Source organism: Plasmodium relictum (genome assembly GCF_900005765.1).
Source record: "Plasmodium relictum strain SGS1 genome assembly, chromosome: 14".
NCBI classification, from domain to species: Eukaryota; Apicomplexa; class Aconoidasida; order Haemosporida; family Plasmodiidae; genus Plasmodium; species Plasmodium relictum.
In genome coordinates this window covers 485,006-509,298 of record NC_041692.1, presented here as the reverse complement: position 1 = coordinate 509,298, position 24,293 = coordinate 485,006, and the positions used below count along the sequence as shown (strand labels likewise).

Genomic DNA, 24,293 nt, shown 5'->3' with positions numbered 1-24,293 from the left:
AATTCTCATTTAAAGTTTTATTTTAGAAATATAGAATTAATGAATTACATTTCAAAAAAAAAAAAAAAAAACTCAAAAATGAATAAATAAAATTTTTTTTTATAAATATTCAGTATAATTCAAAGTGATATAGAATATTCTGGCAACATAAAATTTTAAAATTAAAAAAGGACATAATTCTATAATAATTATAAGAAATAAAAAACATAAACAAAAATTAATTTATAAAAATATATGTTTTAATAAAAAAATTTTTAAATTAGAAAAAAATTATTTAAAAAAAAAAAATAATAAAATAATATTTTATTAAGAATAAAAATAAATTCAACTAGGAATATATTAAAAAAAGGCAAAAACGAATTAAAAAGTTGAAGTAATAAAAGATTAATAATATATATTTTCTTTCATATTGAATTCCTTTTTAGTAAAAATTATATATAAACATATATATATTTTTAATGTTAAATTTATAAAACTTTGAATTGTTACACTTTATTTTATTTTGCTACTTTTTTATTTTAATTTTGTAACCAGAGAAAAAAAAAATATATGTGTATGTGTATATTTAAAAAACATAAACAAGCATAAATTATATAAAAAAAGATAATATGTTACTTATTTAAAAATCTTTATATAATTAATATTTTATTAACTTTATTTTTTTTATTTTTTTGTTTTTTTTAATTATTTTCTCAAAGAATAAAAACTTCAAGAGTGAAAAATTATTATATTTATTTAAATTTTTTTTTTGTTTTATTAACATAAAAAAAAAAGTGTAAAAAGTTTATTTTTATGTATTACCCTATTAATACATTTTTTTTTATTTTTTTTTTAAATGAATATATATATGTAGAACAATGAATATAGAAAATATTGAATATAAAAATTTGTCTAGTTTAGAAGAGAAGTTGCATAATTATTTATCATTCATAGAAAAAATGATAAAATTAATTAATGGAAATATAGATAAATTAAATGATTATATAAATAATAAATATAATGAAATAAAAATATTATCAAGTAAAAAACCTACTAGAATAAATTGGATGAAAACAGAAGATAGAATGCATATGTCTTTGTTTTTTGATAAAAAAAATGGCTTTGTTCCATCTAATGAAGATGCATTAAAAACACTTCATTTTCAGTCAAAATTTTTAAACTATCGAAAAAAATATGAATATAAAAAAAATCCTTGGACTAAAAAAGATATTGATATGCTATTTAAAACTGTAGAGAAAATTTCCAAAAGGTATGCAACTCACTATCTAATAGATCCTGATTTACCATATGAATTAAAAGAACAAAAACAAAAAGAAATAGCAAAAAGTGATCCTAAAAGTATTTTAAGTAAGTTAAAATTATATTTTGATGAACAGACTCATAGAAAAAAAAAAATAACAGAGGGACATGAAAAATCAAGTAAAGTAAAAATAAGTGATATATGTGGAGAAAATTCAGAATTAAATAATTCAGATAGTGTAAAGAATCGAAAAGAAGAAATACTAAATGAAAATAATAAAACTTCAAGCCAAAATGTACCAATAGAAAACTTTACTAGTTTTGCTCTAAAATTTTGGGAAGAGGTTTCTGAAAATTTGAATAATTCACAAAACTCGAGGGAGTGTCAAAAAATGTGGTTATATCATGGATGCTTTGAAGATGAAAAGAAAAAATGGACAGAAGAAGAAATAAAAAAATTATTATTTTTAAGTAAAAAATACAAAAGGAAGGAATGGAAATGTATAGCAAGAGAATTAAACACAAATAGAAGCCCTTTAAGTTGTTTCGAAGAATATATTAAAATAAATAAATTATATGAAACAAAAGAAAACATAAAATTAGAAAGAATAGCTTTTAATGTTTTAGAAGATATACAATTACAAATTTTAGTATCTATACTTGGTGATAAAAATTGGTATGATATTAAAAAACATATGGAAAGTCTTAACACTAATATTAAAAGAATTGAAAAGAGAAAAAATTGTTATGCAATTGAAAATGAAAAAAAAAAAAAAAAATACATTAATGATGAAATATCCTATAAAAGAAGATACTTAAGATTAATCAATGCAAAAAAGGAACAAAAAGAGAACATTAAGTAATATTTTATTTTTCTAGAGTTAATATTTAAAATTATTATTTGAATTTAGACTTATAAATTATATATATATTTCTATACATTTAATTTATTATGTTTAAACAAAAATTTTCTTAATTTTGAAACATTTATATTTAATTATTAAATATTCTTGTATATGTATATATATAATTTATTTATAAAAAAATTTATAATTTGTATATTTATCACTACTTAAAATTATATGCTTATATTAAAAACATTTTTATAATAATTTATTTTAATTATTATTTATTTTTATAATTATACTTTTTCCAAATTTTTTCTATTTTATTATTATTTTTGATTTTTTTTGTTTTATTACATGCTATAACTTTAAAAAATATCAAAATTTTTTGTAATTTATTTAAAGCCTTAAAAAATTTATATATATAACAAATAATATATTTAAAATAAATAAATAATCAAATAATTACAAATTATAAAAAATTATTAAAAATGAATTATATATTACAAAAAAAAAAAAAAAAAAAGAGTTAAAATTACTCAAAAATATAGAGGGAAGATTTTTTCTTTTCTATTTCTTATAATCTAATAAAAATAATATGCAAATTTTGAGATAATAACGAAAAAGGAAAAAAAATCTACAAAAAATTTAATAATTTACTTAAATATTTATAGGATATATTTTTTTCTTTTTCTTTTTCTTTTTTTTTATTTTATTCTATAACATTATTAAATTCAATTTCAATTTGTCCATTCTCATCATTTAATTGTTTTTTTGCTACTGTTAAGTATCCTGTATGTGTTTTATTTTCTTTTTGTGATAATCTAAAATTTGGTATTGTGTAATTTGAAAAGTAACTGTTATGAGATGTGGGATGATTATTACTGAAATTTTTTTCATTTTCGTTTTTAACAGTATTTCTATTTTTATTAGAGATGATTTTCCATGATTTATTTAATAATTCGTATGTAACAATTTCACAAAAGGAATGATTTTCTAAGCATTCAATTACTTTATGAACTTGTTCAATAGAAGGTAAAAAAATAACAAAAATCCCTCTCTCTTTTAAAACTTTTTTTATTTTTTCAACACATAGCCATGGGTTAGGCATATCAAGAAAAACAGAATCTATATCATGTTCAAAATCTTCAAAATCACAATTAATAATATCTTTGTGATAAAAGTTTATATTGTTTTTAATATTATCAAAATTTTCAAATTCTTTTTTTACTTCTTTATATCTTTCTTCATTATATTCAAACGTATAAATTTTCCCATAAGGTAAAACACAATTTGCTAAAGCGTAAGTTAAACAACCTGAACCAGTTCCCGCCTCAATAATTTTCTTATTTGGTAATGCATTGCATAATAAACAAATAAAAGATATATCATGTTCATATAAAGTTTGAGTTGTTTTTTTTAAACTTAAAGCAATTAATTCTGGTGATCTTTTCAATACATAAACAAAATTTTTATATAAAGTATCATATATTTTACTACCATATTCCTTACCTATAATATCATTATGCAAAAATGTTCCTTTTTTATTTACTGTCACCTCATCTTTTTTCAATTTTACTAATTCTATATTATCTTCATCAAAATATAATATTACACTATCTTCTTTTATTGTCATATTCGGAAAAAAAAAAAAAAAGATAAAATAAAAATATCTCACTATTTGAATATGATCTACATTAAAAGTTAAAAGAATTAAAAAAATATTATATGTTCTTATTTAGTTGTGACTTTATGCTATATGTATATCTTAATTTTAATATTTTATTTGATTTTTTTTTTTTTATCTTTTTTATCTTAATTTCTATATATGATGAAAATTAGTATATTTCAATATAAGCTTATCTTTAATAAAAGATAATTATTTTTTTTTTTTTTTATATATTATATTCATTTATTTTCTCTTTTTTAAATATTCAAAATTTGCACCCGATTTCTTGTAAAATTTATTAAAAATTATAAATGCATATAAACAAAATATATGATACATAAACATTTATAAGATTGCTTACATATATTATTAGAAAAAAAAAAAATAGTATCCTTACTAAAAAAATATCTTCCGTATATTTGTTAAGAGTTAAAAAGATTTGTCAAAATTTCTAGAATTTTTTTTTTTTTAATATTTATTCTTATTATTTATATTTATATGTAAAATATGAGTTTATTACTATTTTTTTTTTTTTTTCTGTTTTATATATATATACATATATATTCATAAAATGGTCTTAGTTTTTTAAAAATAATTTAATTTATAATATTATTTTGCATATGAACTATATATTACTAAAAAAAAAAAATAAATAAATAATATAGAGAAAAAACGCACTAGTTAAAATGAAAAAAAATGTTTATCTGTACATACCAAATATTATTGGTTAAATTATATACATATATATATTTATTTATTTTTAATATTATGCTTATAGGAAATTTTTTATTATATATATATATAATATATATATACATAGGTATTTATAAATAAAATATATATATATTTTTTTTTAAAGGCTATATACGAGTTATTTTAGCTTTACTTGGTTTTATGGTATGCCAACAAAATTTACTAATATTTATAATATTTTATTCTACTAGTCAAATATTAGATGCGTTAGATGGATGGACAGCAAGAAAATTTAATCAAAGTGTTTAAAAAAAATGAAAATAAAACATATATATATATTATTATTATTTGTATTTTAACTAATATTTATATAGAAAAAATGATAATAATAATAAAAAATATATAAAATTATATTTTTTTAAAAAAATTTTTTTTTTTTTTTTTGTAGCATCTGTTTTTGGTCAAATTTTAGATCAAATTACAGATAGGTATTTTTCACTTTTTTATTTTAATTCTTTTATTTTTTAATAATAGTTTAAATAATATATTTAAAAATAAACAATAAGATAAATAAAAATAATAATTAAAAAACTTTCTCTATTTTTTCAGATTGTCAACAAGTTTGTTATATCTCCTTATTAGTAGTGTTTATGATAAATATATTATATGTAAGAAAAAATAAAAAGTTTTAAACTTATAAATGTATAAGAAAGTAAAAAAATTTCCTTTTTTTTACATATGCTATTTACCTTTATTTTTTATATAAATTATGAATAAATTTACTTATAAAATTTCTGTATTTCAGTTATTTATTAATATTATTTATTTTTATTTTTTAAGTGATTGGACTAATTATGATTGCAGATATAGGTGGACATTATTTTCACTCAACATCGTATAAAAAAATACAAAGAAAAGAAAAAATATATATATATATATAAAGAGAGAGAAAGAGAATAATGTTAATTTTATATAGGCTATGTAGTAAGATAATTTTTATTTTTTAGATGTGCTATAGCAGGAAATAAGACTCATAAAAAAATTGAAAAAGGAAATAGATTTCTTAAACTATATTATGAAAGACAAAGTATATATTAATAAAATATCATAAAAAGAACCAACATTAGCATAATTAAAATGATATATATTTTATATTTTTCTTTTTTTTTGTTTTTTCATATAAATGAACAATTCAGTATTTTTATATACTTTCTCCTTCCTTTTTCATAGAAATTAAAAATTTCTTAATGTTGTTTTATTAAAAAAAAAAGCTTTTTTTAATTTACATACCTGTGATTAAAAAAATATATAAATATCATAATCATAAATAGAAGCCTTTTAATCTAATTTAGTTTTTCCTACAAAAATAAAAAATTTTAATTTTATCTTTTCATAGGTGTCATGGTTATTTGTATAATTGCATACGAATCGTTTTTGATTTCTACATATTTATTAAAGGTTACTTCAGACAAATCATTAATATATAAATTAAGTAAATTAAAAAAAAATAATCAAATTAAAATGATTAATGTTAAAATATTATTTTAAAGAAAAAAATGTTCATATAAAAATTTTTTTATATTTTATTATTTTCATTTATTTTTTTTTTTCCAGGTGATTATATCTTAAAGATTTCTTTTCCTTTGGCTGCATTTAAAGTGGTAAAGAAAAAATAAATAAATCTATAATAGAACAATTACATATTTTTATCATTTTATAATTTTTTATATTTATGCATAAATTTTTTTTTCATTTATTTGATTCTATCTTTATACGAATAGTTTACAAACGTATCTCAAGGAGTATATGGGGTCAAAAGATTAGTAGAAATGGATTATAAAAAAAATGATGAATAAACAATTGTATTACAAATATATATATTAATTTTTTTTTTTTTAATATTATTATTATTTCTTAATTTTCCTTTTAATCTTTTTTTTTTTTTAATTATATTATAAAGCAATGTGCTTTTTAATTTGACATCTGAAAGAAAAAAATTTTAACAAAAAAAAAAAAAAAAAAATTTATTTTAAAAAATAAAAAAAAAAAAAACTCCTTTTATTTTAATTTTTATTTATTTTTTTCCATTTATGTAGCAATATTTTTTTTTTTTTTAAAAAAAAATATAAATTATTCCTTTTTTTTTGATAATATAATTAACATATGCTACTTCTGTTATAAAAAAAAAAATATATTTTTTCATATATTTTATATTTTTATTGAAATTCACTTAAATATTAAATTATATATGTTTTAAAGATTACAAAAAAAAAAAAAAAAAAAAAAATGGAAGGAAAAGATGAAAATGAAGAAGTAAAATATGAAAATAATTACGAAATGTATAATTTAAATAGAGAAAATACATTGTCAATAATAAACGAAAATGATGAATGCATACCCCATTCAGTTGTAATAAATAAGAAGAATCTTGATATATTTAATATGGATTCAACAATGGTATAAAAACAATACAATCGTATTTTCCTATAAAATATAAATATTTATAAATTTATTTATAATTAATATCTTCTTATAAAATATAAATATTTATAAATTTAGTTATAAGTAGTATCTTCTTTTTAACTATATTTTATATATGAATAATAATAATTATTTTAATATTTTTTTTTTTTTTTTATTAATAGTATCAAAAACTTGAATATAAAAGAATATTTAATTTGAAATCAAGAATAGTTAATGAAGAACCTATTTTTGCTTTAGAACCATCAATTAACGAAGGATCATCAGTAAACATTATGTTTATAAATTTTTATTATACTTTTTTTTTTTTTTTTTTGGTATATCCATTTAAAAATAAAATTTTTCAATTAAAATTTATAATTTTTAGGGAGAGGATGAAGTTAACAACAATAATGAAGAAAATAATATAACTCAACCACAAATACATACTATTTTATGTTTTTTTTTTCCTATAATAGGTTTAATGGAAAAAAAAAAGATTAAATTATAATTTAAAATTATTTATTATTACACATGTTTTTTTAATTTTAATTTTGTTTTATATTATTTTTTAATTATCTTATTAGGTTGTCTTTCATATATTCTTAATTTAAAATATGATGAATCTTCTTTAAGGCATATATATGCTAAAAGAGCCTTGTGCTTAGGTAGTGCTTTGAGTGTTGTATACTCTTTTATTATTTGCTCTTTATTAGGTCATTACTTGTTTCAATATAATTCAGATGATTTACGTGGTTTTTCCTATTAATATTATATTTATAATGACATATTTACAAATAGTTATTTATATAATAAATTTTTTTTTTTTTAATAATAACTTTATACACGCGTTCTTTTATTTTGTATTAAGCTTAATTTTTTCAAGTAATTTTTCTTTGAATATATATACCTATAAATTTTTTTTTTTTTTTTTTTTTAAACTAGTTTATGTACAACTTTTCTTTTAAAAAGCAAAAATAATTCTTTTTTGTTTTTTTTTTTCTTATTAAAAATGTTGAAATATGAAGAATATTTATATTTATAAATAAAAAAGAAAATCTTATAAATAGTCAATATTTTTATTACTATTTTATATAAATTTAATTTTTTTTTTTTCTTTTTAAAAATTGATAAATAAAAATTAACATTAATATGTTAAAATTATATTAAATAAATTTTGAAATAATAAAAAAGGGAAGCAATATAATGTTTAATATTAGTTTTGTAATTATATCTCAGATAAGAAAAAAAAGAAAAAAAAAAAAACTATAATGGTTGTAAGGCCACAATAATATTTACCTTTTTTTATCCTACTCTTTTTTTTTTTCTTAATTTTAATAGAGAACTTTTAATATAGTTATATATGTTAAAAAATAAAAAAAATTAAATTAAATAATCTAATATATTCTTCTACTTTTGTATGTCTAAAAAAATAAGAAATATTTCGAAATTATATACTATATACAATTTTAATTTTTATTTTGAATTATAATTGAAATATTCATTTAAATAGTATAGATTAAAAAAAAAAAAAAAGCAAAAAAACAAAAATAACATATATTTTTTTTCATTAATATGTATAAGTCTTCACACATTTATTTATTTAATTTTTTCTTTTTTTTTTTTTTAATATATTTGTTTTGAATTTTGTTTTAATTTATATTTTTGTCTTCCCTTATTTTATTATTATTATTTTTTTTATATACTTACATTTTAAATTAAACAAAATTCATATTTTAATATATTTTTATTTAATTGAATTAAAATATGATTATTATCATTATTGTGCATAAATTTCATAAAAATATTTCTTTATAATATATTTGACTTGATTTAAATATATATATATATATATATATATATATTCATATACGTAAATATATCGAATAAAATAATTTAAAATTTTTTTTATAATAAATATTAGAATTAAAATAAAAAATTTTAATTATCATTAAAATTTATATAAAAAATTTCAGGAACAAAGTTTAAAAGAAAAAAAAAAAAGATAAATAAAATAAACATAATAATTCTCCAATTTATTAACGTTTTTTCTTAAAAGAACATTCTTTCATAATTTTATTTTGTTAATTTAAATTTATCCTTATAAATTATAAAGCTACCACCCATGAGCATTTTATTTTTAATTATATTTTTATTTTGATTTTCAATTGTCTATACAACATTTTCTATATATTATATGTTAAAAAAATTTTTAATAAAAATACCTTTTTTCTTTAGATAAAATTTAAAAAATTTACATAATTAATATATTGCAACATGAATATTGCTAGAAAAATTAATATAAAAATACTTTATAATATCAGCGTAAAAACTATTGTTCTTTATTTCTTATTTTTTTAATAACATAATTTTTGTTCATTTTAACCTACATAATTCTATATTTTTGTTGTCTAATCACATAATTTTTTTATTTATTCTAATGTATTATCATATTTATATTTTTTTAACTTCTATTATTCCTATTATTTGTAAATCCATTTCCATATAATTTTTCCATATTTTTTCATACAATTTCATTACTTTCGTTATTTATCTATATTTCATTATTTATAAAAAAAAAAAAAAAAAAATACATAACTTAAAACAAATAAAATAAATGATATTATTTTTCCTTTATCCATTTAATTTTTAAAAATGGTTCATTTTTGTTATTTTTTTTTTTCTTAATTCTACATAAAATTTATGTATTAAAATATTTATAAATTTTTTTTATTTTTAACTTATGATTTGAAAATATAAATTCTGATAATATTTTTTATAATTTTTATAAAGTACTACTTCTTCGTGTATAAATATATATATATATATATATATGTATATTTTTTTTTTTTATTTGTTTGTTTCTTTTATTTTTCTCCATGTTTTTATGAATTTTTTTTTTTTTTACACCATTTTTGAATTTTTTTTTTTTTTTACATTATTGTGAATTTTTTTTTTTTCTATTAATATTTTTTTTAATCCTTAAATGAATTATTTAATTTTTTTCGATAAAGAACATATTAAAAGATAAAAATAAAAAGTAAATTATTTTTTTTTTTATAAATATAATCATGTTTTTTATATATGAAAAATTTATCCGTTAAATTATAAGCAAATTTTTACTTTTTTATAATATTTAAAAAAAATATGTTAATATATATATATATATACATATAAATTTTTTTTTTTTTCCTATTTAATAAATTGGATAAATTATGAAAAATCTTTTGAAAAAAATATTTTTAAATATAATAAAATAAAAATATTTTACTACATTTAAAATTTTGTGAATAAATTGATTTCAACTTTATTTTAAAATAAAATTAAAAAGGGAATAAAGTTAAAAAAAAGCAAATTAGCATATAATTTATAATGTAAGTATATATAACAGGGAAAATAATTTTTAATTATTTCATAATTCTTATTAAATATTATGTAATAAATAGCCCATTTAATACAGAAACTAATAAATAAATATATAAATATAGCATAAAAATGAAATTTCCCATAAAAAATTATAATACATATCATTTAATAAGTATTTTCTTATTATTTACAAAATTAAAATAATATTTTTCTTCAGGTAAAAAATATGAGAGGTTCTTATATTAGAGATGGATTTAAATCTCAATATAGATATTCAAATGGTAATAAAATTTACATACAAGAAATAAATAAAAATATAAAAATGCATATATTTATATTTTCTTTTGTTTTATTCTGAATTAAAAGAGATTCTATATATGTACATTTATTTTATAATTCTATAACTAAAAAATTATTTTTTTTAATTAGGATCAGATAACAATAAAATACAAAACTCTTTCAATAGGAGAACATATTATTCAAAAAAAAATATAAATAAAGATAAGGGAGCAATTTTTTGTCCGCATTATACTTTAAGAGGTTAAGAATTAATTGTTATATATATATATATATATATATATATATATATATATATATATATATATATATATATATTTTATATCTCCATTTATTTTTCACATATAGAACTCTACTTATCGTAATTTATTTTTTTATCTTATTTACTTCAGGAACATGCCGTTTTATAAATGACTGCAAGTAAATTAATTTTAATGATTTTAAGTATTTATATTAATTAATTTTTTATTTATATTTTAATATTTAAAAAAAATAAATAAATTATATACATATATATAAATACATAAACATATATATATATATATTACTATCCTTGTATTATTATATGTTTAAATGAAAAAAGTAAAAACAAAAATGACAATAAAGAAAAATTGAGAGGAAAATATGAAATAAAATAAAATAGAACATAATAAAATTATAATAAAAAGTAAAATATAAAAAAAAAAAAAAAGAAAATAAGAATATAATAAAATTAAAATAAAAAAAGAGTAAAAAATACATAAGATATAAAATGGAATTTGGAATAAAAATATTATTATTAATTTAAAATTATTTTTATATATTATTACATTACTTTTCATCTAAAATTTTTTAAAAGATCTAAAATAATATATGAATTAGCATTTATATATTCATACACCTTTTTTGTTATTATTGAAATTTTTTTTTTTTTCTATTTTCTTTCATTAGTTTAATATTCATCAATATATATATATATATATATAATGAATAATGAATAATCTTATGTATTTTATGATATATAATTAATCAAAGAATTAATTATAAAAAAATATTGTTACACTTGCTTGTACACATTTTTAATGTTCTAAAGTTATAACTTTTTTAATTACTTTTTTTGTCAATGAGAGTGATATTTTTTTGTATTCAATTTTAACATATATCTATAGGAATAATAAATATTATTCCTTAATATTTTTTTTTTTTTACTGTTTGTTTATTTTCTATTTTATTTTTTTTTTTTAAAGATGATAAATTTGCACTTGTTATATAAAAGATATTTTTTTTTTTTTTTGTTAATAAAAATATATTATTTTTTTAAATTTGTGAAACAACAATTTTTTTTAGAAATTTACATAATTTAAAATTAGTTGACACTTTTTTTTTGCAAAGATCTTATATTGATTGTGCGATAATAGTTCATGGTCCGAACAATGAAATTTATTTATTTACTTCTGTTTCACCTTATACCATTAATGTTTGGATTTTTGTTCCTGGAGAAGGATCAAAAGAGATTGATATAAAACATTTAAAAAAAATAGAATTTGAATTAACAGAAGAAGAAGAATCCTATTGTTATGATAAATTAAAATATAATAAAAAAAAAAAAAAAAAAAAAAGAGTTCTATCATTATTATATGCTGAAGAATGTATTTTTGCTGGTTTAGATAATGGATTAATAAAGATTATGCATCTACCTTCATCAGATTCATCTACTCTCTTTGCACATAGCGATGCTATATATAGCATTGTTTGCATTGATGGAATAATAATTTCTTCATCAGTAAATGGAGAAGTAAAATTCTGGAAATATCAAGAATCATATTTAAGTTTTGTAACAATTAAAAAAATAGAAACAAAAACAAAAATTTATAAAATGATTGAAGTTATTTCTCCCAAATCTATTAATTCTAATAATACTAACACAGAGGATTCTAAATATAATAGGACTTTATGGGTATGTGGTGATAGTATAACAATTATAAATTTATTAAATTTACAAATAGTAAATAAAGTAAAATGCAAATATGGTAATGTAGTATCTGTTATTCAATATGATGCAAATATAATAACAGCAATGAGTGAAGGGAAAATAATAGCTTATAATTTAAGTGGTGAAGAGCATTTTGAAATGAATACATTACCTATCTATTGTATGACTGGATTGACAAATAATAAAAACTTGCCAATATTGATATATGGTTCTACCAAGGCTTTATATACTTTTTCTTTACCCCAATTTAACCCATTTGGTTATTTAAAAGATAGAGAATCTATGTCATTAAAATTTAATTTAAATGATCCTGATTTTATTTTATCTTTATCTGGTCCATATTTTATTGTAATTTTTTCAAATGGTAATTTAAAAAAAAAAAAAATTTTATATTATTTTAAAATATATAAACTTTTATTAATTTTTTTTTTTTAATATTTAAACACATTTTTTTTTCTCCTTTTTAGCTGGAAATGCAAAAATTTGGAAGTGGGAATCAAAAGATTAATTTTTGTTATTATTTTTTTTTTTTAAGTAGTATATAAATAAATACGTTTTTATAAGGTTCAAAAACAAATGTTTTTCTTTTTTTTTTTTTTTAATATTCCTAATTATTAACCTTTTATTTAATAATTTATGTTACATATATTAGATATTTTATTTTAAAATTTGGTAAAAATATAATAATTATTTTTATTATATAGTATTAATGCAAATGTTATTTTTAATTAAAATAAAAAATATAAGACAATAAGATATTAAAAAGTATAGCCATCAGCATTATATTTGTTATATTTATTCTGTTTCATTTTAAGAGTTACATAATTATTTTCCAATGATCCATATATTATTTTTTTAATGATATTAAATTATAATAAATTAAAAAATTAAGTACTAATTATTACATTAATTACATAAGTAATATTAACTTTTATCATATATGTTGTACTTTTATTATTCTTTTCAGTTAATTTTTTAAAACATTAAAGTCTTCGTATTTAATATATACAGATATAACATTAAATATGCAAGATTAAGTTTTCAGTGTAGAAAATTATATAAGATTAAAAAATTATCATATTTATTTAAATTATTAATAATATTGTATTTTAAAAAAAAATTAAAACAATTTTTTTTTTCTCCACATGATATTTTCTGCTCATATGTTTTATGTATAGAAATATACATAAATCTACATTAATTAAATTTGTTATATTTTTAAATTAAATATATATATATATATATATATATATATATATATATATATATATATATATATATATAAGAATTTAAATGCAGTGGATTATGCATATTTTATGATATATGATTTGTCATACACAAAAGTTTTTTTTAAATTTTAAGAGAAAAAAACATAGAAAAAAAAACTTGTGAAATTCTTAATTTTTTTTTATGCACTTACAATGTATTTATAATAATAGAAGTATTTATATATTTATGCCTATTTTTATGAGTTAATAATATAAAATTTTTAATAATACTTAAAAAAATAAACAAATTATATATATATATTTTATTTTGTAATATTAATAAAAAATTTTCATTATAAGAAAATGGATTATCTTATTTTTTAATAAAAAATAAAAATAATCAAACAAAAAAAAAAAAAAAAAAACATATATTAAAAACGATCGGAAATGTAAATGTAAAAACTTGTTAAAATGTGAAAAAAGCTTGCATATGATTATATTCTTTGATTTATAAAAAACATTTACATTTGTGTAATATTTTTAAGGATTCTATATAATATATATTTTTATTTTTGAAAATCATTGAATTTCTGAGAAAGAATATATATATATAGAGTTTATATTTTTTATTTTATATATTTTTTGTATTTGTAATTTAATTATTTTTTATTAATAATAATATCAATATAAAATAATAGATACATTTAATGTGACAAATTAAAAAAACCTTAGAAAACAAATGAATATTACTGAAAAATAAAAATAAATTATAAGGTAAAATCGTTGTTTTAAAGTTATATATATATATATATATACAACTTATATGAAACTTATAGGAAATTATATTTTTAACAAATTTTGGAAAAATTTTCTTAAAGATATACAAAAACACTTTATAATATCTTCTTTTACTAATAATATTTGAAGTTTAATTTTTTATTATTCCTTAAATATGTTTAAAAAGTTATATATATATATATATATATATATATATATATATATATATATATATATATATATAATATGCCTTCTAATTTTGTGTTTATTTTAATTTAAAATAAAAAGTAATGTTCCAATGTAGCATCTTTTAGATAATTTCATAAATTTTTTGCTTGTATTATCATGTACTAATATATTTTGCTATTTATTATTTTTAATTAAATTCTAAGTAAATCAAATATCTTTTAATTTGTTTTTTCTTAGTACTCTTAACATTTTCATTTGTTCCAATTTAATTCTTTTAATTTTTTATAAAGTTTTATTATATTTTTTCTTTTTTAATTTATATGATCATCTGTTATTTCACAACACCATTTGGTAAAATTTTCAAAAAAATGAAAGCCGTTATTTCTTCTTCTTAGTCTAGTAGCTTTTGTTTTATTTGGTAAAGTTTCTTTTTCTGTTAATATATCATTTTTGACATCATAGTATGACGATGTAACAAAAAAATTCATAATTAGAAATCCTTTTGAGTTTCCATCATCTCCTATTATTGGTATTCTTAAAGGATATTCTTGTGATAATGATTTGACTTTTAGCTGTAATCTTCCGATTATCTCAGTTTTATATATAGATGTTTCAATGACTTTTAAATAAATAAACTCTTCATTATTAAATGGTAGATTAATTATTTCATTTTGCAAATCACAATCAGCATAAGTATACAACTCATTTAATTTACAACTATAAAATTTTGATTGATATTTATCTATGATATCATCATAAGAATTAAAGTAAACACTAACTGAATATTTTATTTCATTTATGTTTAAGAATGGAGCTGGAATTTCTTCTAACTTTTGTAAACATACAACTGCTTGTAATTGGTCTAAAGTATTTGTAATATTTTTGTTCATATTAATATCTTTAAGTTTTGAAAAATTTATTTCCTTTTCATTAATTTCTTGTGCATTTTTGTTAAATAGCATAGGTGAGTTATCTATATTTAATGAATGATAATTTTCATTATTATAATTATTAGTATATATTGAGTTGTAAGGAATATTTTTTATATTATTACTTAAAGCAGAATTATAATTGTCCATCACATAATTAGAATTCATATTATTTATATTATAATTTAAATAATCAAATGAATTATTTAAATTATTTAATTCTTTGTAATTATTAACCTCATTATTCATAATTTCTTCATTTATACAATTTCCATTATTAATATTTATATAAGAGTTATTTAATTTATTACTTAAATTATTAATTAACTGGGTTCTATTTATATCATTATTTACTTCATATTTTAAGCTTTCATTAGTTGGTATTACATTATTATTCATATCATAATAATTGCAATAATTCTCTTCATTCAAGTTTATTGGAGGATTTGCATATTCAAAATGTTCTATATCTTTGGGAGGTACTGATGCAATGTTTAAAAAATTATTTGATTTTCTCATTAATTCATTATTTGTATTCATGTAAGAATTCTTATTATTTAAAATTATTGAAGGTACATTTGCTTCCCTTTGTTTATAATAAGAAGAACTTAATGGATTATTAATTTTATTATTTTGATCTAATAAATCCATGTTTTTTGGATAATCATAAAAATTATAAGCAGCATATTCTTTTTGTTCATGCAAGTTCCTAATATCATATTGATTATTTATATTTACATTCATCTAAATAACCAAAAAAAAAAAAAATTAAAATGTGATCAATGCTGAATAAGATAAATTTTAAAAATATTCTAAAGAAAATCCATAACACAAATTATTAAATATATTAGCTTGTCATATTCTTTTATTAATATAATAAAACAAAATAAATGAATTATATATATACATATTAATATATATATGAAATAATTTTTAAAATATTTAAGAAAAAATTCAAATGATATATTATATTAAAGAAAATATATATTATTATTTAATTATTTTCAAAGTTATTTTTTTTAGTAAAAAGTGTAGGATATTTAATATGTAAAAAATAAAAAAAAAAAAAAAAAAAAAACAAATAATTTCCAATTTTCAATTAGAAAAGTGTACTTCAAAAAAAAATTTATTTAAACAAATCTATTTATAATTATTATTTTTTTTTTTAAATTTATACTATGTTATTAAGATTTTGTTCTGGCAATTTCATTTGTCTTGAATCGGAACTATAGAAATTCCTTTGCATATATAAAAAAAAAAAAAATTATAATTTTAAATATTTATAATTTTACGCTTCTTAAAAATTTAATATAATCAAAAAATACACTTAGTAAGGTAGTCATAACTCCTAGTAAAATAATTTTTATAAAAAATAAAAGATTAAAATGAATGTTAACAAAAATTTGTTAGAGATATTCGAGAAAAAAAATTATTTTGAATAGTAAAATATCAAAAATAAAAAAAAAATAAAAAAAAAAAAAAAAAGAGAAAAAATGATAATAAAAATGACTAAAAAAATAAAAAGAAAAAATGAAAGAATATAAAAGGTAAAATATATATTATTAAAAAAATAATTGTGTTTGTGTTTATATGTGCGCATGTACGTGTGATACAAGTGTATTTTTTTTATATGTGTGCAGGTGCAATTGAAAAAAAGAAAATTTCAAGGCATACAAATAAAAACCATTTTAATTTTAATCTATTTTCTTTTTATTTTTTATTTTAATTTTTTTTTTTCATTTTTTTTTATTTTAAAATATATTGTTTTCAGTACTAAAAAAAATTGAAATAATACTATTATATATAATAATATCATATTATAAAGTATAAATGCTTAAATGAAAATTTAAAAGTATTATTCTTTATATCGTACTTTTTATATCTCTTAATTTTTTTTTAAAAAGTTTCAAAAGTTTATATTTTAGGATTGTTAACTTTATACTATTCTTCCCTAATAGTACTACATTTTCTTGCACACAAAATGTATTCATAGTATCTACTATCGAATTTTTTTTTAATTAAAATAAATTCAATCATACTATTAAGAAATAGGAAAAATATCTTTTAAAATATATATTTTTTTTTCTCTTCAAATTTTTATAATTTTTTTTCCCCCCCTTTTTTAATTATACGTAAAAAAAAAAAAATTCACAATGAGAAAAACTGAAAAACAAAAAAATATATATTTAGAAAGAAATAAAGAATGTATTAAAATAATAAATAAATAAATAAAAATATGGAGAAGTAAATAACTATTGAAACAAAAATATACATTTTAAATGAAAATTTTTTTTTTAAAATCATAAAATAGCTGGCAACATTAAAAAAAATATATATAGAACATACATCTTTTGATATGACATTTATAAAAACTCAAGTTACAAAAATGTTTTAGTAAATAATTTGAAAATTATATATTTTTTTTTTTATTAGTTTTTAAATAAAAAGTCATAATAAATTTAAGTATCTCCACATTAAGTAAAATGTATTAATGCATATATATATTCTTTCCTTTTCTTTTTTTTTCTTTTCTTTTCTTTTCTCTTCTTTTTTTTTTTTTTTTTGTTAAAATAAAACTTTAATATTATAATGAATTCAATTTTTATTGTGTGTTCTCGCTTATTATTTATTTTTTAATAAGGATTAAAATGTACTTTTTAAAGAATAGGTTTTTGTTTGTGCTCAATGAATTTACTAATAAAACATACTTAAATTATAGTATTAATAAGTTAAGTAAAATAAAAGTTAATTATTTTACTTCTTTAAAAAGTATCTATGATTATGATACATTACATGAAAATGTAGATTTTAATGATAAGTCAAAGAATATATATGAAGTTAACACTCCTTTTTTAGCTCTGAACAATGAATCTAATAACATAAATATAAAAAGTACTATTTTTATTGATAATATGGATGATTTGAAAAATTATTTTGAGAACAATTTTAGTAAATTGAAAAATTATGATTATATATATTTTTTATTTAAAGTATATGAAATAATATTTTATAATTTTTATAAAAATTATGAGTTGTCAGAAAATTTTAAGCTTAACAACCCACGTTTTGTTTATTTATCTTTTATGCAATATGTAGATAATTATATAAAAAAAAACAATAGTATTAAATCAACTAACATATGTTATAAACATAATGAAGCAATACTTTATAAAAATAATAAGAGGGATAATATATATAATTACATAGAAGAAAATGTAAAGAATAATGAAAAAAATAATATGAAAAATGATTTAGATAAAAATAATTCCAGCAATTATTCTATGAATAATAGTTCATTATTTAATGAGTATACAAATAATATTAATTCTTTAGAAAAAATAAAGACAATTAATTATGAAAGTAAAAATATTTCATCTCTTCATTATGGTTATTACAATAATAATAATAATTATATTAAAAATTCACAATTAGAAGAAAATTTAGAAAATATAAATAATTATATAAACAGAATAAATGTAAATATATTGATGAACATATATTTTAATTACGTAATATATTTAGAAAATGTTAATATAAAAAAAGAAAACTGGAATGAATATGTATCTTCATTCTTAACCAAAAGATATATAAAATTTTACACAGAATTATTGAATATAATATATAAAAAACTATTTTTCTTTTCATGCAATGATATAATTAATTTTTTATATATCTCAAAAAGAATAAATATGTCATCAATTAAAGATATATATATGTTAGTAGAAAATACAATTTTGCAAAATTTGAAATATCTTAACGAAGAATACCTAGTTAGGGTAGGATACATTTATTTAAATAATTCTAATAAAAAAAAAAACATAAATTATATTAATAGATATAATAGTAAAAATTTTATAGAAACGTATATAAATTTTATTCAAAGTAAAATTAAATCAATGGATAATCAAAATTTTATAAAACTACTAGAATATATAAGTAATAATAATTATAAACATATTCAATTCTATAGAGAATGTAAAAATGAAATATATAAAAGATATAATAATTTCACTGATGAAGAAATAATGAAACTTTTTTATCTTTACTCTCAAAATATTAATGCATCAGATAAAATTTTGATGCATAATTTCTTAAATTCTATAGTACATATGTTTTCAGATCATCTCTTAGAACAAAAAAATATAATTAAAACACAAGTAGATGAACTAATTAAAAAAAATGATGAGATTGAATCATATCAAATAAACAAATTAAAAGAAAAAATAGAACTAAATGAAAATGAATTAAAAAAAAAAAGTAAAGAGTTAACTATCCCCTTATATGTTATATTAAATGGAATATGGGCAAGTGCAAAATATTTTAAAGATTATCCTTTTTTATTAAAAAAATGTGAAAATATAATTCTCCAAAATATAAAAAATTTTAGTAGTTCAACTGTTAGTATGCTTATATGGGCTTATAGTACTGTTGAAAATAAAAATAATGATTTATATTTTAATAATAGTTTATATTTACAATTAAAAGAAAGAGCTTTAATACTTTACAAGAATATGACTCCAAAACAATTATCTAATAGTTTATTAGGATTATCCACAACAATTGGAAGAACAATCAATAATAAAGGAGATGTAAATGTTGATTTTCATGAAGAAATAGAAAAATATTTGTTAGAAAAAGAAAAAGGAAAAATTGAAAAAGAGAACTCTATAGAAAAGAAAAATAAAGAAAAATATAGAAATTTTACTTTTTTGAATTTTTTTACATCAGAAGATCTAGCAAATATTTGTTATTCGTATTCATTAGTTAGAAGTGGTAGTAAAGAACTTCATACCTTGATACAATCAGCCTTATTAAATAAGTTGAATGATTTATCTCCTCAAAATATTTCAAAAATTGCATACGCATATGGAAGTTTATATTTCTTTTCTTCATATACGCTTCTAAGTTCATTACAATATGAAATTTTACAAAGGATACACCAATTTTCTCATTATGAAATTTGTGATATTTTATGGTGTTATTGTATTAATAAATTTTTTGATGCAAATTTTTGGAAATGTATGTTACATGTAATTGACATTGAAAAAATTAATGATCCTCGTTGTTCTTTATTATATTCTTCTCTTTCTTATGTAAATTTAATTGATCCTTCCATTCTTGATTCTTATAATGTATTAAGAATTTTTAACTTTATAAGAGAGTATTACTGGGATTTCCAAATAATGGAATATCCTCATAAATTTGCAAATGATGTTGTAGAAACTTTGCAAAATGAAAATAATTTAATTATATCAAAAAAAGACTTTTTATCTCCTCATTCAGAAAAAAATATATTTCTTTATATTCAAAAGTTATTTGATTATGAAGGTTTTTTAATTGATATTTATTTTGAACATGAAAATCAAAAATATGCTATTTTTTTATACACTTCTCTTAATACAACTTCAGATGGATCTCCACTTGGAGAAAATATCTTAAAAACGAGATTTCTTAAAAAAAAAAAATTTAAAGTAATTCATTTACTTTTTAACTTATGGAAAGATTATAAACAAAATAAAATTAATTTAATATACTCTCAATTATGAAAATTTAAGTATATATATGTAAACATTAATATTCTTTGCTGTCATTCAAGTTTATATATCTAAAAAAGAAAACTAAAGTGAAATTAGTTTTTTAAATAAATAAATTTAATGTACATTTAATTACTGTATATTTTAATAGATGCAATATTTTTTTTTTATTTTAAAGATATATAATTTACATATTTATATGTTTTAAAAAGTTTTTTTTTTTTTGTTTACACTACCTTATTAATATTTTTTAAATACGTTATAAGCTTAGCAAAATTTTTTAACAATTAAAATAAAATAATTATAAATGAATTTTTTTTATTTTTTTTAAAATTAAAAAAAAAAAAAATTTTCAAATTTTATATATTTTACTGTTTTTTTATATATGATTATAATTATAAAACCATTTATGATTCAAAATTTCTACAATAATTGGTCTTTTATTTGGATCTACACTTAGCATTAAGGAAATTAAATTTTTTAAATCATCAGATACATCATTAATGTATTTCAAAGTACTGCTTTCAAAATATTTTAATCCTTTTTCAAAATTTTGAAAAGGTGCAAAACCTTGAGTCATAATAAATAATAAAATACCTAAACTCCATATATCTAATTTGAAAACAGAGTAATTGATAGTTTGATTGAAAATGATTTCAGGAGCAATATATGCTTTTGTTCCTGCTTCTGTTTTTATATTTTGATCTACATTGACAAAATCAGATAATCCAAAATCAGCAATTTTACAAGTCATGTTTTCATCTAATAGAATATTTTCTAATTTTAAATCTCTGTGCACAATATGTTTTGAATGACAATAATATACACCTTTAACAATTTGAAGAAATAAATCATGAGCCTCTTTTTCTGATAAATAGCCATTATTTTTTAAAATATAATTTTTTAAATCCCCATTAACTGCATATTCCATGATTAAACATACATAATTTTGAAAATGATTTACATCATACATTTTAATAATATTGTTATGAATTAATCCTCTTAATGTTTGAATTTCAATAAAAACTCTATGAACATCTGTTACATCAAGAAAATTACTTTTCGGTATAAATTTTAAAGCAACCTTTTGTTTTGTTTGAATATGAATACCTTGAAATACTATACCAAAACCACCTGAACCTATCCTTTTTTGAACTATATAGTCATTCACAATCAAATTATTTTTCATTTTATAAAGAGAATTACTTTTATCATTACTTTCCTTTAAATATAATGTATCGCCATCTATTATGTCTCTTATTGATTTTATTATATTACCACAACTATCTGTTACGTATTCTCCATGAGCCCCATATCTTTCTCTACCTAATTGTAATATATCATAAATATTATTATCGTAACTGACATCTATTTTTATAACATCGTTATTATCATTTTTATTCAAGCATAAATAAACTTGCTTATATTCACCCTTACATAAAAAATTATCTTCAATGTTTTTAACGCTACCTAAATACATTTTTTTTTAATAAAAAAATTTTTTTTACTATCAAAAATTATATTATTCCTTATTATTATATGAAAATTTTTATTTCTAAATGTACTTCTGTATACTTTTTTTTTTTATCTTCTTTCTTTGGAATTATTTCTATCTGTAGTATAATATATTTTTATTAAATTTTTTTTGCTTTCTCTATTGTTATTATAATACTTATTAAAAATATAAAAGTTTTTCAATGTCTATTTTCTTAAAATTATGTATATATATTATATCTTTAATATTTTCATTTGCGTATACCTTAATAGAATCATTTTATTTATAATTTAATTTTTTTAATCCCAATGTATTAAACTATTATTAATTTATTAAAAACTTTTATTAAATTATTTCCTATAATAAAAAAAACTTAGTTACAAAAATTTACTACAAAAAAAAAAAAAAAAAAATAGAATATATCATTCTCTTTATTTAAATACAAGAAGATACAAATTTTGATAATTTTTTAAAAGATATAATTTATAATGTATTATTTTTATTTATTGATTGATTTTTTTTTTTATTATAAAACTAAAAAATTGATTTATTATATTTGTCTAAATATGATTTTTATATTAATATAATAAATATACTAATTTTTTTTTTTTTTTTTTGATTTGTCTATAAATTTTAAATAAAATATTATTTTATTAAAAAAGTTATTCATTTATTTGAATAGAGATAATAAGTAGAACATAGTAATTTCAAAATCAAATAAAATTAGGTATATCGGTCATATAACAAAAAAAAAAAAAAAAAAAAAAAAAGAAAAAAGAAAAAAAATTAAAATTAAAATTAAAATTAAAAAAATAAATCTAAATTTTATGGAGGAACAACACATGAATGAGGCATAACATAAAAATTAATTTTTGAATGTAAATAAAAAATAAAAAATTGTATTATAGAAATCAAAAAACTACTAAAACAATTAATAGTTAATATAGATAATATAAAAAAAAATAAGCTTAATGATGTATATATATCAAATAAGTAATTTTTTAATTTAAGTAATTTTGACATAACAGCCAATGTGTGAGATAAAGGCATAAAAATGAATACATAACTTTGCCCTAAATTTATTTCACCAGTTGTAATGAAATTTATGTTATCTATTGGAAAAAAGAAAAAAAAAAACACTATATTTATATTAAAATATTATATATATGAATAGTAAAATTAAAAACTAGTTTATATATATCTTAAAGAAAATAATAATATATATTTGTTTTATATATAACAAAATTACCTTTAAAAAATAGTATGATAAAAACTTGAAGAATAATTAAAATGTAGAGAATGGTATAGTAAACTTTTACTCTCATAGGGTATATATCTTTTGATTCAGAAGCATATGTAACTAATGGTTCTTCATTAAATCTATTACTTTGAATATCATTTTCATTCATTAAATTTTCATTTTTATTTATATTTTTTATTGAATATATTGGAAATCCAATTTTTAATGTTTTATTTGGATAAATTATGCATGTAGGAATTTCTTTTTTATTATCTTCACTTGAATTAGAAAAAACGTAACTTAATGCATTTTCATAATATAAAATTGGTTCATCTTTTAAATCATTTAAATTTAAAGTTCCCGCCATTTTGTTAATTACA

General features: G+C 16.5%; 9 protein-coding genes across 9 annotated transcripts; 5 read left to right on the top strand and 4 right to left on the bottom strand.

The window, feature by feature from the left end:
- Window positions 1-857: 857 nt before the first annotated feature.
- On the top strand, window positions 858-2,102 carry MYB1 (Myb1-related transcription factor, putative; the record flags this gene model as incomplete). Its single annotated transcript, XM_028679190.1, has 1 exon — window positions 858-2,102. The coding sequence occupies one exon, from the start codon at window positions 858-860 to the stop codon at window positions 2,100-2,102; it is 1,245 nt and encodes a 414-aa protein (XP_028534928.1).
- A 694-nt stretch (window positions 2,103-2,796) lies between these two features.
- GCD14 (tRNA (adenine(58)-N(1))-methyltransferase catalytic subunit TRM61, putative) lies at window positions 2,797-3,720 on the bottom strand (the record flags this gene model as incomplete). Its single annotated transcript, XM_028679188.1, has 1 exon — window positions 2,797-3,720. One exon carries the CDS (start codon window positions 3,718-3,720, stop codon window positions 2,797-2,799), a length of 924 nt encoding a protein of 307 aa, XP_028534927.1.
- A 719-nt stretch (window positions 3,721-4,439) lies between these two features.
- Window positions 4,440-6,302, top strand: PIS (CDP-diacylglycerol--inositol 3-phosphatidyltransferase, putative; the record flags this gene model as incomplete). Its single annotated transcript, XM_028679187.1, has 9 exons — window positions 4,440-4,479; window positions 4,613-4,747; window positions 4,895-4,934; window positions 5,056-5,114; window positions 5,287-5,341; window positions 5,454-5,533; window positions 5,843-5,938; window positions 6,061-6,107; window positions 6,228-6,302. 9 exons carry the CDS (start codon window positions 4,440-4,442, stop codon window positions 6,300-6,302), a joined length of 627 nt encoding a protein of 208 aa, XP_028534926.1.
- Window positions 6,303-6,732: 430 nt separating this feature from the next.
- Window positions 6,733-7,675, top strand: PRELSG_1413400 (conserved Plasmodium protein, unknown function; the record flags this gene model as incomplete). Its single annotated transcript, XM_028679186.1, has 4 exons — window positions 6,733-6,903; window positions 7,092-7,193; window positions 7,295-7,385; window positions 7,494-7,675. 4 exons carry the CDS (start codon window positions 6,733-6,735, stop codon window positions 7,673-7,675), a joined length of 546 nt encoding a protein of 181 aa, XP_028534925.1.
- A 2,823-nt stretch (window positions 7,676-10,498) lies between these two features.
- PRELSG_1413300 (zinc finger (CCCH type) protein, putative) lies at window positions 10,499-13,049 on the top strand (the record flags this gene model as incomplete). The annotated part of the gene is made up of 5 exons (XM_028679185.1): window positions 10,499-10,553; window positions 10,702-10,812; window positions 10,962-10,989; window positions 11,896-12,905; window positions 13,009-13,049. 5 exons carry the CDS (start codon window positions 10,499-10,501, stop codon window positions 13,047-13,049), a joined length of 1,245 nt encoding a protein of 414 aa, XP_028534924.1.
- Window positions 13,050-15,026: 1,977 nt separating this feature from the next.
- On the bottom strand, window positions 15,027-16,890 carry PRELSG_1413200 (conserved Plasmodium protein, unknown function; the record flags this gene model as incomplete). Its single annotated transcript, XM_028679184.1, has 2 exons — window positions 15,027-16,388; window positions 16,822-16,890. The coding sequence occupies 2 exons, from the start codon at window positions 16,888-16,890 to the stop codon at window positions 15,027-15,029; spliced, it is 1,431 nt and encodes a 476-aa protein (XP_028534923.1).
- A 1,402-nt stretch (window positions 16,891-18,292) lies between these two features.
- On the top strand, window positions 18,293-21,190 carry PRELSG_1413100 (conserved Plasmodium protein, unknown function; the record flags this gene model as incomplete). Its single annotated transcript, XM_028679183.1, has 1 exon — window positions 18,293-21,190. One exon carries the CDS (start codon window positions 18,293-18,295, stop codon window positions 21,188-21,190), a length of 2,898 nt encoding a protein of 965 aa, XP_028534922.1.
- A 367-nt stretch (window positions 21,191-21,557) lies between these two features.
- On the bottom strand, window positions 21,558-22,658 carry PK9 (serine/threonine protein kinase, putative; the record flags this gene model as incomplete). The annotated part of the gene is made up of 1 exon (XM_028679182.1): window positions 21,558-22,658. One exon carries the CDS (start codon window positions 22,656-22,658, stop codon window positions 21,558-21,560), a length of 1,101 nt encoding a protein of 366 aa, XP_028534921.1.
- An 840-nt stretch (window positions 22,659-23,498) lies between these two features.
- PRELSG_1412900 (conserved Plasmodium protein, unknown function) lies at window positions 23,499-24,280 on the bottom strand (the record flags this gene model as incomplete). The annotated part of the gene is made up of 2 exons (XM_028679181.1): window positions 23,499-23,785; window positions 23,923-24,280. 2 exons carry the CDS (start codon window positions 24,278-24,280, stop codon window positions 23,499-23,501), a joined length of 645 nt encoding a protein of 214 aa, XP_028534920.1.
- Window positions 24,281-24,293: the final 13 nt, after the last annotated feature.